Below are 16,286 nucleotides of genomic sequence, written 5' to 3' on the forward strand. Positions count from 1 at the left end.
TCCAGCTTCGAGGAAATTTGTGTAAGCTACCATTACTTCTTAACAACATATCATTTTTGCAGTACTAAAACTAAATGAGTAAACTTCACACACTATATACTTCTTGGCTGATCAACAACATTTAGATTCAAAGGGAAAGGTGCATTTTTTTACCTTTTAAAATGACTGTAATGTACTCCACTGAGCACCTCAGACACTGCCCTGGCTGAGCACTGTATGGACTAGACTATGTCATGTAAGCAGCACTGAGCTTTTGTAAGAGGCTCTTGCAAGAACTGCATAAGTTACAAATGTCAGTGATGGAAGGAAGAAAGACACAGATGACTATAGCTGTCCTCACTATCTGCTGCAGGTATGTGTAACCCAAATCAGTGCAAATCCCAAACCAGGGAGTAATGAAGCTACTCTTAATGATCTCTATTGTGTAGTCTCATGCATCACTTGCAGTAACCCTCCCTTGGTCTCTGTCAACAGAAAATGCTGAGGACTGGTCTTTGCAGCAACCTGAGACCACATAAGATTAAAAAATGGCCATAGAAACATTTCTGTATTGGATACTGATGAGGGTCAGCTAAAATTCTTTAGCTACAGAAAAATGTTTATTTCAAATTTAAATGGGTTAGCTTACATGGCTAATATTGGTGTTAGTCGAATTTTCTTTTCCACCTTAAAAAGCTGAATTTAGCTTTTGAAATAGAAGTCTCCTTCCCAAAGTAAATGACTGCCAACCTTTCCGGCCAGACACTGTTTGATGACTGACTATCAGACTCTCCTGCTACCCTCTTCAGACCTACTCACACTCCAGCTACTGCCACTTGCCTCAAACTAGTTGCCCACACTCCACTGAAGTTTCAGTGGATTCTTAACAAGTGCTACAATTACTATTAATAGTAGTAGTAGTAGTATTACTACTACCAAAACCAGTATCACTCTTTCATTATTTACTATCACTACTATGATTATACCAGTACACATGAGCATAATAGCAGCCTCTCCACTCTGGAATAAATGTCCAATAAATAGGACTCATACACAGTCCCAGGCATTAAGTCTAGGCTGAAAACTTACTTGTTTAGTGTGGCTTTTAGTAATTAAACTTTCTCCTTAGACAAAGGCTGTAGATCCAAGGGTTCACTGACACAGGGAATTGTAGCAAACTGCGATGCTGGTGCTGTTCTCCCACTGATTTGACTGACTTGAAAAGCCACTAACTTTCAGCATGATCACAATACATTCTATACTAAAATTCCTGTATTTATGATTAAAACATATGGTCTTCTCTAGAATAGATAAATGAATAGTGTTTGGAATTGTTGGTGAATTTGTATGGTGACCTGGGGATTTTTACATTCTTTACATTTTTACATTTCATGTCAAATCTTTGTCTTACCGAAATTCTGTGAAGCTGCTTTGTGAAAACATCAGTTGTAAAAAGCACTATACCAATAAATTAGATCTGATTTAATTTGTTTTCTCTCTCAGGGAATGCTTCCCCCAGAGCAGGACGGGGGGCTGAGCGGGAGAGGAGAGTGTGCCTGCGGCTTCACCGGGGGGCACCAGCTAATGCCTCCCCTGATCTTCCCTTGCGCCATGATCAAATTCGCATCACACCACCACAGGTATATATACCTACACGAAGCCAGGATCATGTCCAAATGTCATGTTCAAATGACAATAAATTCTTTGACTTTGATGTCAGTTGAAACAATTTCTCATTAAAAACACTAGTACAGGCAGCTGTTAATGACATGTTAATGGCATGTTTCACCAAGTGGAGTTGTTTTCTAATGAAGAAAATCTGCTAGCTTCAGTCTCTTCATGGTGCAATAATAGTAGGAGTGCTGGTTTACACATCATATTTGAAACAGTTTCATATTGGTGCAGTCATCTCAGTGAACAGTATACTTCGGGACAATATGAAAACTTTGTTTCCACAAGTGTTGGGATATTTGGTAAAATGCTATAAAAACAAGAATCTGTGATTTGTAAGTACATTTGAGCCTTTATTTAACTGAAAAATGCACAAAGAAAATGTTTCCTATATTTTCACCGAAACAACAGATTGTATTTTGTAAAAAAAATAAACACATTTACAATTTGATGCTTACAACACACTCCAAAAATGTTGTGAAAGAGGCATATTTACCATTGTGTTATACTTATACCTTGACACAATATTTCAGCTGCTCAACAGTCCATGGTCGCTTTTGGCGGATTAGCCATTTCATGATATAGGAGACAGGTCTGGGCTACAGGCAGGCCAGTCAAGAACATGCACTGTCTCTGCAATGTCATGTTGTTGTACCAGAATGAGGCCTGATATTGTCTTGCCTAAATAACCATGCACTGCTGGAAAACCTTGTCGTAGTCACCCTGTTAGCAGTTTGGATTTTGGTAGGGAGAGTAGGAACCTGTCCCTACAGATATCCAGCAACTACTGAATTGTATCTAGCAATAATTTTGGAAAAACCTTACAATACAATGGGCCATCAGTTTCTAATCAATATAGCAGTTATGTTTTAGAAAAAAATTAGTGTCAGAGATTGAGGACAACTACATTGTCAAAGATACAACAAAAAAGTGACCTTTTACTCATTTTATGGGTGCTGGGACTCAATATAATGGGGCTAGACTTGCCTATGAAGGCTATGCTGAGGACCAGTAGCCTATGTCTAAGTTCAATGTAAGAGGTGGGAGTGTGTATCAACATATATGTAGTGAGACATAGTGGTGGACATAGAAAATATAGTGAGATCATAAGAGACGGAGTGGGGGACATAGAAGACATAGTAAAACCATAAGAGACGTAGTGGGGGACATAGAAGACATAGTAAGACCATAAGAGACGTAGTGGGGGACATATGGGACCCTCATGGACGTAGTCGGAGACAAAGAAAACATATTGAGATCATAAGAGATGTATTGGGGGCCACTGAAGATAAATCATCATAATAATACTAATCAGTAGTCCATTAAAACAATTAAAATAATGCAATTAAAGGAAATACATAAACAGAGTAAAAGAAAACATGATAAAAATGATTAAAAAAATTTAAAATGATACAATAAAAGAAAAGAACTAAATTGCTGTTATAGAATAAAAAGTGCAGAGTATTTTAAATTGAGCTGTAAGCCTGCTCAAATGTATTAAATGCTGCTTCTGCATGTTTAGATTTTCTTTAGATTATCTTTATTCAACTGCAGAAAGTATTGTCTCATCCAGTTAGTGATGTGTTCAAGGCACTTGCGTTATGAGTCAGCTACACCACAGTCATTTAGGGACAGGGCCATGTAAATCTGAGTATCATCTGCATAGCTGTGATAGGACAGCCCATAGTTTTGTAGAATCTGGCCAAGAGGAAGCATGTATAAATTAAATAAAAGTGGACCAAATATAGAACCCTGGGGGACACCACAGGTCAGTGGCATGTTCTCTACATTTCTACAAAATAGTTCCTGCCTTGCAGGTATGAAACAAACTACTTTAGGGCGGTTCCTTAAAATCCAACCCAGTTTGGGTGTCTATCTATAAGTATCGTATGGTCAGTGGTATCAAAGGCAGCACTGAAGTCAAGAAGTAATAGAAGAGATACCTTTCCAGCCTCTGTATTTAAGTGAATGTCATTAATTACCTTGATTAAAGCAGTCTCAGTGCTGTGATTAGACCAGAACCCGGACTGGAATTAGTCTCGGCTGCTGTTTAAGGACAAGACACTAGTGATTTGCCCGAAAACTATGAAAACTATTTTCTCAATGATTTTGCCAATGAATGGTAAAATAGAAATTTGTCTGTTGTTACTTACCTGAGATGATTCTAAATTTTTCTTTTTTAGAAGAGGCTTTACAACTGCAGATTTAGTGAGCTCGGAAAGAACCCCGACATGAGTGAGGTGTTTACAATGTGGAGTAAGTCTGGTGCTATAGTGAGAAATACACTCTAAAAATTTGATTGGTAGTGTGTCAAGACTGCAAGTGGATGGTTTGAGATGACTAATGTCGCTTTTCCACCGCATGGGTCCGGCTCTAATCGACTCTACACGACTCGGCTCGGCACGCTTAAAGCTTGTTGCTTTTCCACTGGTAAGACTCCTCCGCGATTTAAATTTCATTATTAACAGTACCTTTTAACTAAGGTGTCTTTATGAGGTGATGGAGAGGGTACAGACTCATTGTTGGACATGGATGTACTAATCGCTCGTCTGGTATTCTGGATTTTAGTTTTAAAAAAGAATGCAAACTCATTTCATCTGTCAGTTGTTAATAATTCAGGAGCCTTTGGTGTGGGTGCGTGTGTAAGTCAGTCGACTACATCAAAGAGGATTTTGCTGTTGTTAATGTTGATGCTGATGATGCTAGAGAAATAGGATTGTCATGTTTGCATATTGCCATGTTGTATTCACGTAGCCTATCTTTGTAGATTTCTTTGTGAATATGAAAACTCGTTATATGCCATCTGTGTTCTGCCTTGTGTCATTCCCTCTTTTGAATTTGAACAACAAAATCATTTCTCCACGGTGCCTTCTGTTTGCAAGACATAGCCCTCACTCTATTTGTTGCAATCTCATCCATAACAGTTACAATTTTTTAATTAAAACTATTCAGCAGATAATCAACAGAGTCAGATTGTTCAAATGGTGCACATTTTACTCATGAAATGTGTAGCTGTGCAGTCTTTTATAATTATTTTCTTAACACAATCCCTTCTGCCCATGATGACTGGTGAGGCCTACGTATCAAAGAACACACAGTAGTGATCTGACAACGCGACATCATAGAAGACATATTGAGACCATAAGTGACGTAGTGGGGGACATAGAAGACATAGTGGGGCCATCATGGATGTAGTGGGGAAATAGAAGACATAGTGAGACCAAGAGACGTAATGGGGGACATAGAAGACATAGTGAGACCATAAGAGACATATATAAATATATATAAAATGAAATAATTTGCTTAATTTAAAAATGATTAAAACTCCAGTTTCGTCTCTTTAAGTTTTGTTAACATTGTTAATTTGGCTTATTACTGTTGTTCTTTTTCTTCTTATAGCTAATTTTTTATTCTGCACATGTTTTTATAAACATTTTCACAGGTCACAGTTTTCAAGCTGCATTCATGAAATTCATAGAACCCATAGCTTAGATTTATGGAGCTTTTTGGAGTGATTACAAAATGGGAGACCTGGACACACCAGGACCCGACATGTCAAATTTCAAACCGATCGCACTCATCAGTCTCAATTTATCCATCCTTCAATATCCCCCCATTCATTTGAATGGGGATGGCTAGAGTGGGTTATGCCATAATCCACTGTAACTCAAGTGTCTTTCTGAATAATCTTTTACTTTCACCTAGAAACTTAATTTAAATGGTAAATGTTAGGATAAATTCTCCTTTCTAACACCTATAAATATGAAATCATTTCACGGTAGAGTTTTTGAGTTATGAGTGTTTTTTTCAGCACTAGGGAGGGTCCTAGGCCCCATAGACTTCAACATATTTTTTGACCAGGTGAGCACAACCTTTCTTTAAAATCTTTGTGTGTATTTACACTACCATAACATGAACAATTCTTGCTCAGTCTGCACAATTCTTACACCAAATCAATTGCCAAGGGATTCTTTCTCATACAATGTGATTAGTTTTGTGGAGTACGGTTTTCATAAAGTGCTTGTTCAACCAGGACATGGTCCTCTTATAGAAAACGAATGGAAGAATTTCTGGAACACTGACATTTAACTGCCACTCTCACACAGACATTCATAGACAATACACACAGACTCATACACACAGGAATAACAGAATAAGGCACTGACTTAAAGAAGATAAATGTGACCATATTTTTAAGGTGGAACGTGAAATTCCACCAGCAGTTTATTTAACAAGGTAGTTTAAATATAATGGGAGGTGGTAGGGTTTTTTTGAAGGTGTCAGTTTATTCAGCATAGTCAGTTACTTAAGGTGGAAACCTAAATAAAATGGCAGATTTTTTAAGGTGGCCTGCAAAATATAATATAATTACCATTTTAATGTGGTATTTATTGTAATCCATAATTGTGTTTTTTAAAGGTGCTGTTCAATATATCTTAGCAGTCTTTTTAAGGTGGAAGTCTAAATAAAATGGGCATTTTTAATGTGGAATTTTTTTAATGTGGCAGTCTTTTTAAGCTGGTAGCATTTTAAAATTTGTATTGGATAAATTGTACCCTCATAGATATTAAGCAACATAAATGCTAATGTTGCAATGATGCTAGCAATAGGTGACAAGCCAAATTTATCAATGTTTTCTTGTGTAAATTACACAGCGTTTAACAGTTTAATTATTATGCCCCAATGAAATTAGTTTATGTTAAAAAGAATAAAACAGTGTGCTATGCATACACCGTGGTTGATTACATCTGTAAGGAAATGGGGGGACAGAGTTCCCCTGTATTTTTTCTGAGATATCAATGTAAAGAAAGCCCAGTTTCAACAGCTTACTGGACATAAGCAAAAGCTAGAGACAGACGTGAGCATTTTGTGCCTATTATAAAAAAGGGCAAAGCAGAAATGAGAAAAATAAGACAAACTCTGAGAAATAGTCTGGAGCCCAGAAGGACAAAATCTAGAGGCAAAAATAAAGAGAAACATAGTGAGAATTCTGTACATATGAAGACAAAATTAAAGAAAACACTCAGCTGAAGGAAAACACCATGGCCGTTCTTCATATCATTAGAGTCAGTGCCATGCTGTTTTCACCTATAGCCTATTAAAGCACATAACTGATATTAAATTGACAATTTGTTTTTTCTTTCAAAACACTTATTTCCCATACATTTTTTATGTTTGCATAAATATATAGTTGTGTTTAAAACCTTCAGTTTATGTCTAATTATTTGTTTTTGCTTTATACATTTTTGTAATTTTTTTAGAATATGTTTATGTGTAAATAATACAGATTTCATGGAGCCATGGAGAATGACTTCCTAGTGGTGTCAAAGAGGTTCTGGAAAACATTCCAACAGCTCAGGAGGGGGAGGGGGGACATTCAGTAAGGATGGTGAAACTCTAAACTCGACTAAACATATAATCAGGCGTTGGAAGGAGCACTTTGAGGAACTCCTTAACCCGGGAAACATGCCTCCTGTGCAGGAGGTAGGGCCAGAAGTGCCTGGGGTGTTAGGCTCCATTTCCTTGGCTGGAGTCACTGAGGTGGTGAAAAAGCTTTGCGTTTGCAAAGCCCCAGGAGTGGATGAAATTTGCCCAGAGTTACTGAAGGCCCTCGATACTGTGGGGCTGTCATGGATGACATGCCTCTACCATATTGCATGGATCTCAGGAACAGTGCTTTTGGATTGGCAAACAGGGGTGGTGGTTCCTATTTTTAAAAAAGGGGACCAGAAAAATTGTGCCAATTATCGTGGCATCATACTTCTCAGTCTACCTGGGAAAGTCTATGCGAAGGTGCTGGAAAGGAGAATCTATTCGATTGTCTAATCTAGGATTTTGGAGGAACAATGCTGATTTTGTCCTGGCCGTGGAACCATGGACCGACTCTTTACTTTTTCACAGATGATTGAAGGGGTATGGGAGTTTGCTACTCCACTATACACATGCTTTGTGGATTTGGAGAAGGCATATGTCCGTGTTCCCCAAGAGATTCTGTGGGAGGTATTTTGTGGGTATGGGTGCCAGGGTCGCTCCGGCAAGCTGTACGGACAAGCTTGTTCAATGAGGATGTTGGACTCCGTCAGGGCTGTGCTTTGTCTCCACTCCTGTTCCTGATATTCATGGACAGGGTGGCGAGGCGTAGCCTTGGACAGGAAGGTGGCAGGAGGTGGCATCTATGCTGTTTGCGGACAATGTTGTTCTTTTGGCTTCTTTGCATGGAAGCCTCTAGCATTCACTTGGCAGTCTGAGGCCGAGTGTTAAGCGGCCGGTATGCGGATCAGCACCTCCACGTCTGAGGCCATTGTAGCAGAGATGAACAGATTATTAATTTTAATAAAAGATATTATACTTTTTGGGGACTTAATATGCCAAAGTTACCTTATTATGCCGAAGGACCACTCTTAGTTCAGAGAACCCAGATGGAATTTCAGATAGCACAGAGCAGGCTCGTAAACCACTCTCCAAGGACTTTTTTTATGACCCCAGGACCCACAGGGTCAAGAAAATAATCTTTTAGAGAGACACTCTTGGGTGATCATGGAACTCTTCTCAAATGCAGAATTCAGAGAGACACTCCTGAGGATCAGTTTAACTAGTTAATTAAACCATAATTCCCATTGGTTTAAAAGAATTTGAAGTTACATATGTGCACAACTGTTTGAAATTAATTCCATTTGGACAATTAAAATAGGTGGGATTAATTTACATGTGTTTAAAATTATTTTTGTTTATATGAATTTATGTAGAACCAAGGTAGCCACATACTATGTGTGTAGTTGGTTAATAATTATGTAAAACACGGTTGCCTTAATGATATTATTTTGTGTTATCATCATATAATCTTTTATATTGCAAAAGTATAATTCAGAAGTCTGAGATTCATTCAAAGGAAATGGTCTTCAAGCCTTTGTCTTGTCAAGGGTCATAAATTTTATATGATGTCACTACCAAGGTACAGGAAACAGCCAATCAGGAGCAAGAGAGGCTCCATTCTTATCCAATCGGTATTAAAGGCGAGTCTTCTATAATCTGGTTAAAAACCAGTGGCACCAAATGCTCCTCCATTCTCTGCCCCTTCTGCTTCTCTCGCCTGCTTGACTCTTCACTTCAAGGCTTCAGACACTTGGGGCGTTTTCTCTTTTAGCCTTTTTCAAGGCTAAAGAGAAAAATGACTCAGGTTTTGAAATGACTCTGCAGGCTCCTCTGCAGGCTCCTCTGCAGGCGTCAGACTCATGGCTTTCTTAAACAGTCTTGGGCCCCTAAAGCGTGGTCCAGATAGAAAACTATAGATTAAGAAAAGCTATAGTTTAACTCTAGCGAAAATTCATCGCCACACCCAGAGCATGAAGACCTCATACCTCTGACCCTCAAAAGGACGACAAAGCTCCCTGACCAGCAACGACGAAGACGGCCCCACGCACCCTCAGAATGACCTTCTGAGATGAGGAGAGACCTGCCCAGGAGAGACAGGCCTGGACATGTCTCACAAGGCAGCAGATCAGCGATGACGGAGAATCCCCACAGAGAACTTCAGAACACCACCAGCTCAGACGGAGGTGTCGCTGTGTCTGAAAAGGGGGAGAAAATAGGAACGCCCGTGGCTGCAAACTACACGTCCGGCGTCTGCAATTCTCCAGGAAGTCGTGCCGGAAAGCACCACGTGTCAGCGACATACTCCCAGCTCTCAACTCTCCAGTCCATCTCCAGGGATACGTAAGGTCACATGGTCTCATTTCTTTCATGGCTCAGGGTTGGTGCTGAATGCTTGCTGGGATAAACAATAGCCTTTCCTAGAATTTAGGATAATTATCATAGAGAAGTTCCTTCATATATTAATCTCCCTGTTCCCTCATGTATTGCTGTAATCCATTTCATTATATGAATGTATAATCAATATTCATTATGTGATATTACAATTAATAACCCAGTTGTGTGATAAAACCAATCCTTGGTTATTTGTTTGTGTGTGCACCTTTCTTGTATAGAATTATTACTTCTAGTTCAGATTCAATTTCAAAGTAAAGAACCCACGGCGGGTCAATGAGCATAATTCTTTAATAATAATTAATTCTAGCTAATTCTGCTTGTCCAAGCTAAAATTTGACAGGTAAAGACACTACATACTATTTAATGACTCCCAAACATGGAGCTTATCAAAATGAATTAAATAATTAATTATTACTAAAATAATAATTCATTATCATTGACTCAGCTATGTAGTGCTTATGCAACCGCAACGTGTGCATAACTATTTCCACTACACAATGGTTATCTCCCAAAAACAGATGGCATGCTTCAGGTAGGGGGTGAGAACTTAACCCAAATGAAGGAGTTCAGTATCTAGAGTTCTTGTTCACGAGTGATGGAAAGAGGGATCGTGAGATTGACCATAGGTTAGTTGCAGCATCTGCAGTAATGCGGTCACTGTACCGGACCTTCGTGGTGAAGAGAGAGCTGAGCCATAAAGCAAAGCTCTCAATTTACCGGTCAGTTTATGTACCCACTCTCACCTGTGGTCATGAGCTCTGGGTAATGACTGAAATAACGCGATTGCGGATACAAGCGGCAGAAATGAGCTTTCTTCGATGGGCTGCTGTCCATACTCTCCATGATTGGGTGAGGAGCTCAGTCATTAGGGAGGAGCTTGGAGTAGAATCACTGCTCCTTCGCGTTGAAAGACGTCAGTTGAGGTGGTTCGGGCATCTGATAAGGACGCCTCCCATTGGAGTTATACTAGGCTCGCCCAACTGGAAGAAGGCCCCGGGGTAGACCCAGGACACACTGGAGGGATTATATCTCCTGACTGGCCTGGGAACCTGGCCTGGGGAAAATTTTTAATAACAGGGAAATTCCCTGCGTATTATTGCCTTTTCTTTCCTTTAATAGAAACATTCCCATGCCAAACATGCATGCACACTATATCAAATTGATTGTCTGCACGGTACATTTTGCCTGTGAGTCCAGTGTATTTCTGACAGTATTTTCTGACTTTTTTTAATCCGTGTTCATAATCTAGAAGATGTCCCCATAATAATTCAAGTCACATGCATAAGTCTTTAGAACTGTATAGTTTTTAAGTTGTATTCGTACAAAACACACCCAACAGACTTTTATGTATAACTTAAATATTTATGTAAGAATGTAGATGAGCATGCACACATTTATTTTTGACAGTATTCTTAGTCCATTTTTCTGACTAATCAAATATATAGAATAGGCAACTATGTAACAGTGCATTGCATTGTGGATAGAGTTCGCCATTGTAGAGGACAAATTCCATAGCAACAGAACAAAACAATGGACCAGGCAAAGAGCAAGCTCTCTTAGTATTTTGTAAATCCATGTAAAGAAAGCCCAGTTTAGGTTTCTTACTGAATGTGAGCAAAGTCTAGAGACAGATGTGAGAAATTCAGATTTTATTGCAAAAGGGGCAAAGTGGAAGCGAGAAAAACAAACCCAGCAAAATTCTCCTAAGCCCAGAAGGACTAAATCTAGAAGCATAAATAGAGAGAACACTTAACTAAAGGGAAACTTAAATGTACATTTGTGTTTAAAACATTATGTTTAGTATATTCTATAATGTTTAGTAATTATTTTAGAATAATTTTTTTAATGCATGCAAATTACAAATATTCATATTGAACCACTGCCTTATAGGGATAAACTGAAGAAGAACACAACGGAGCATTATTTAGAAAAAATAAAAGTGATTAACAGACTTGATTCCTATGAAAATAAAGAGGACAGATGATTGAAACGAGCTACCACAAGTTACATTTGCCAACTTGTTTCATGGACCCACAATTTTATTTCCGAGCTGGAAAAGCGAAAAAAAAAAAAAAACACACTCCATTTGTGACAGGATTTCCACTCGAGTTGTGAGAACAATTATGGCAGTTAAAAACACAACAACCTTTTACCATTTCATAGAGTTTCACTGCATTTTAGGCTGGATAACATACACAACACTGTAATGTTTATGTATACACTCTCCACTGCTTGTCCTCTTTTCCCAAAATGCCTTGCTTTTCTTACAGCTGTTGATGTCACATTCCCATTCTCTATAATTAAAATAAACTGTAAACATTTCTAATCATTTGACATTTTAATGTCTACTGTTTGTCATCAGATTTTAATGTAGCAGCTTTTTGATTTGACATTGAAGGACAGTTGAAAAATAAGCATTTTGAGCTCAGCTTGTTGACTGTTATCATTGATACTTTCATGTTTTTTTTTTTTCCATAGGTCAGTGTGCCATTCGACCACATGGGGAAATGAGCTTGCTTTATCATTTCTTATTTTCTAAGAGGTAGGTTATTAATTGAACAGAATTGTGAATGTTTTTGTTCTATTATGTTTTTGTGTTTATAATAATTATATGATGATGTTTTTATATGATTTGCAATTTGCATAATTTAAAAGTTTACATTAAATTTGTTGTTGTGTCTCTTAAAATAGGGTTTCAACAAACAATTCCCCTAAACCATTTGTATTCATCTTTCTATATCAATGGGACAAGGAGTCAGAAGTTGTAAAGAGGGGTATAAAATTAGTAACTCCTCTGCTCCAATGGACAAAGTGATCTTCAGCTGGACTTCTGTGAAATGAAGGTTACTGAGGATTTGAAGGAAGAGACACAACCAATGAAGAGCATGACCCAACAATGGACAAGATAATTTTGCATCACAAATCTCAAGCATAAGAGTAATTACTGGAAAAATGTTGCACACATCCTGACTGTTGTTCCTGTGTGGTCTAAAATAATGATACTGCAAAAGACATGGAATGACTTCTTGGACTGGTAAAAAATGATTGTTTAGTAAGTGCGAGTCCAAATAAATTGATTGCTTGCACATATACTTAAGTGCAAACTGAAGTGTTGTACATCGTCATACATACCGATGTTGATAGTATAGTGGAAACCTATTATGTTTATTATTATTATGTTTTGAATATACTGTATGCACAAATTTTCAGTGTTCACTTTCGTATGTGGAGGTTGATCTAAATGTTCTCTTTATGATTGCTGCCCAAAGAAAAACATGTATATCCATATTTGTCATTTTAGTTTACTACATCATTTGAACACAGCAGCTGTCCTTCACATTGTGTGAAAATTACATGATAAATGGATACATTTTTTTCTTTGAACAGTCATGATATGCATAGGATGGACAGCACTGAAAATAACCAAGATGTTAACAAAACCAAAGGTTACAGTAAATCTTTGTCAAATTTAAACATCCCAAGCATCACTGATATCCTGATGTGTCAACATATGAAATTCATAGATATTCATAGCATATAGAAAAGGGCAAAATAGTACGCAAGGATTTTACAAAAAATTGGAACATTTTAGAACATTGCAAAAAAAGACATATATGGGTACATTGGTATCATAAGGTAAAAGTACATAAAATAGTTTGGCACTAATTAAGAGATATTTTTGTCCAACTGAAAAACCAAACAAACTCAAAGTTCAAACCTTGAGAATGAAATTTGAAAAATATTACATTGTATTCAAAATGAAAATAAGCAGATGTTTTTATTTTGTCAGTTTAAATGAAATTTTGGAATTATTGTGAATGTTTTCAGATTGACATTTGTTTTAGTTCCAAATCTTTATTCTACTACAGATTGTTTTTTTTTGTTTGTTTTTTTCACTTTCAGATGCTTTTTTATTTTTTACTTTTGGATCATTGTATTTCAGTTTCAGACTTTTGGCCCTGATCTCGTGTGGGAGGCGGGGTGTGGCATAATGAGTGGCAACAAAGAAGGCAAGGAAATCTTTGTCCCTAAATTTGCTCCATAAAATGGCAATATTGTGGTGTAGATATTACAAATGCTGGTGTCTATTGCCACTAAAGACATTTGAAGACATTCATTAGTCACATTTGCAGTTGCTCACCCTTTGTTTGCATGTTAAGGTATCCTTAGTGTTAGGGTTAAGAATAAGGCTGTGTGATGTTCCATTTGATTTTATCCAACAGGTATACTCATATATGGAGGACCAGGGGTGTTAATCCACAAAACAGGATTTCTCAGTTAGCCAGCTAATTCAAGCTCAAATGATGGATTGTGCATCAGCAATCTCCCTCAACTCTGTTCCAGTTGGACATATGTTATTTGGACTTAGGATATCTGGTTAAACTGAGAAATTTGCAATGTGAAATACCCTGCCCGATATGCCAAAATAGAAAAGAAATATAAATCACTCAAGTCAATTAATTTAAAAAAAGAGATGAAAAAGTACTGCAAAACTGGTAAAAACAAAAATGCATATACATCGAATAAATTATTAAATCTGATATGAGTTAATTTTCTGTATTTACTTATTTTTTGTGGAAATAAATTTGCTAAAAGGATGAAACAGGTCCCTTTTTAAGAGGCAGTTCCTAGAGAACAAATAAAAACGTACTTCAACGATTTAACGTTGAACTTCTTATTAATGTTAATGGCAGAATATTATCAAGCACCATTCAATGTAGAAAAAAATTATAGTGGAACAGAGCATAGAACCATTTAAGGTGGAATGGAGCGAGCCAACATTTTATGTGGAACGGGTGATGAGTTTAGCTTTATAGGCTGGGATGATGAGTAAACAGCACATTTCTACAGCCACATGTGTTTACAACTTATTTTTCACATTTATTGTCTTCACTTATGCCAGTATTGTTCCCAGCCTCACCTCACAAATACTGAATTTAATCTGTATTAATTAATTTTAAATTTGTATCACTGTCAGGAATTTTATTTACCATGGGTTACTGTGAAACCGTTTCATATGTCCCAAAAATGTTTGGAAAATGCCTTTTTTAAATTGTTATTTATGTTTCCTTATTTATAATTTTTTTCTCTTAATGTTTTATTATTTTTTGCCTCACAATATTCATTTTCATATATTTTTGTATTTCCTTGTACTTGGGGTAACGAAGGGGTTCTCAATTATTTATGTCACAGGGTTTTATCACTACTATTGTTTGATAAATATAAGCCCCATGCCTGAATTCTGTGAAAATTCAATTGCAGATGATTTCACTTGGAGGTTGTGGCTGTACATTCACGTAGAGGCTGTTGCTAATATATCACAATTTTATTTGCATCTGCATTTGCTGACACGGTAGTTGCTGCTGACACCATTGTTCTTTAATTTGGAGGAAGTGGTTCTTGACTTTTACCTGCAATCTTCAGCTAATACCCTTCTCAAATACTGAAGCTTTGAGCCATTTAGAGGCTGAAATAGTTGGCTGTAATTTGGTGAGCTGAGCCAGCTGACTGGAGAAGACCCCAAATTATTAATAAAAAGCATAAATTACTATCCCCTTTTGTCTTGTTTGCTGAGCCTGAAATGAGAACTTGAAAAACACACCCCTTCTTTATCACAAAGACACAGAAATACATAAATAATTAAATAAAGAAAGAAATTATATAAAAAGTAATTCATACAATAAAATAATATCTTGGAACTGTGGTGGTGAATACAGAAACAAATATGTAAATAGATAGAAATAAATAAATTAAGGATTATAAAAATTGGGGGGAAAGCATTAAATAATGTACATGAAGTTATATTTATTTATTCTTATTTTTATATTTTTTATTTAACAGAAAACCTTTCTGGCATGTTGGAGTATTTTCGTGAAATGCAATAGTGTGATATGTTCATTTTCTTACATTTTGTTTAACTGACAAAAGTACAGAAGCATAAATAATTTTTTTTCCCAACCAACTTAATTGTAAATATGAACAAATTTTGAATTTGATGCCTGCAGCAGGCATCAACACATCTAGGAAAGAGGCAAAATTTGACTAAAAATTAATAATGAAGTTACATAATATTGAAAAAAATCATAATAAGCAGATTAATTGGTTACAGATGAAGGCATCATCACTGCCTTATCACTTTCTATCAAATTTGATAAAATGTGATATCACAAAGTTTGTGGTAAAATTGACAAATCATTTTAAAATAACCGCTTTCTAGGATACATGTGGTTCACCGTCTCTTATACAAAATATTGTGAAAAGATTCCAGGTATCCAATTTTCAAGTAATATAGGATGAAACATTCAATCAAGTTTGAATTTGCATGGCCTTTGAGCCCTCAGAAAGCATTGTGCTACATAAGTTAAATTTTTTTAAAGACATTTTTATATTTATTTAAATTATTTTACATGTAGCCTCATGGGCTCAAGAATACTTGTGTAGTCATTTAACACAGCCTGCTGCTGCATCAAGAAATGCAACCTGAAACATGTTATATAAGGTTGCCCACTGACTCACATCACATTAACAAAGCACGCAAATAGATTCCCAGAAATACATACCTTTTAAAAAATGCTTTTGTTTGTAGAAGTGTATGATGTGAGGCCCCAAAATGCTCATCATGATAGATAATTTAAAAAATATATCTCTCAAGATTTTAGACTTTACCCATATGTAATCAAGTAGTATAAAGTTAATTATTTCTTTTTTTCTTTTCTTTAATTATAAGGGACTTTTATTATGACATTGATATTCTGTGATTATAGAATATGGGTGTGTCGTCCTAATTATTTCACTGGCTGTTTGTGGAAGCGGATGGCTGTTTTTAGTTTGGAGCTTGTGGGCCACGAGATTGATGAATCATTGCGTAA

At 36.7% G+C, this 16,286-nt stretch overlaps 1 protein-coding gene across 2 annotated transcripts in view; it reads left to right on the forward strand.

The window, feature by feature from the left end:
- Nucleotides 1-15,065, forward strand: part of csnk1e (casein kinase 1, epsilon) — a 39,215-nt gene extending 24,150 nt beyond the window's left edge. Inside the window, exons 9-11 of one of the 2 annotated variants that reach the window (XM_066665756.1) lie at nt 1,483-1,619; nt 11,896-11,959; nt 12,109-15,065. In XM_066665756.1, the coding sequence (XP_066521853.1) occupies nt 1,483-1,619; nt 11,896-11,928 (170 nt within the window). In that variant the 3' untranslated portion in view covers nt 11,929-11,959; nt 12,109-15,065. The remainder of the gene's footprint in view (nt 1-1,482; nt 1,620-11,895; nt 11,960-12,108) is intronic. The other variant, XM_066665757.1, reaches the window with a different exon arrangement.
- The last annotated feature ends 1,221 nt before the right edge of the window (nt 15,066-16,286 follow it).

Source organism: Hoplias malabaricus, chromosome 3 (genome assembly GCF_029633855.1).
Source record: "Hoplias malabaricus isolate fHopMal1 chromosome 3, fHopMal1.hap1, whole genome shotgun sequence".
Classification (NCBI taxonomy): Eukaryota; Metazoa; Chordata; class Actinopteri; order Characiformes; family Erythrinidae; genus Hoplias; species Hoplias malabaricus.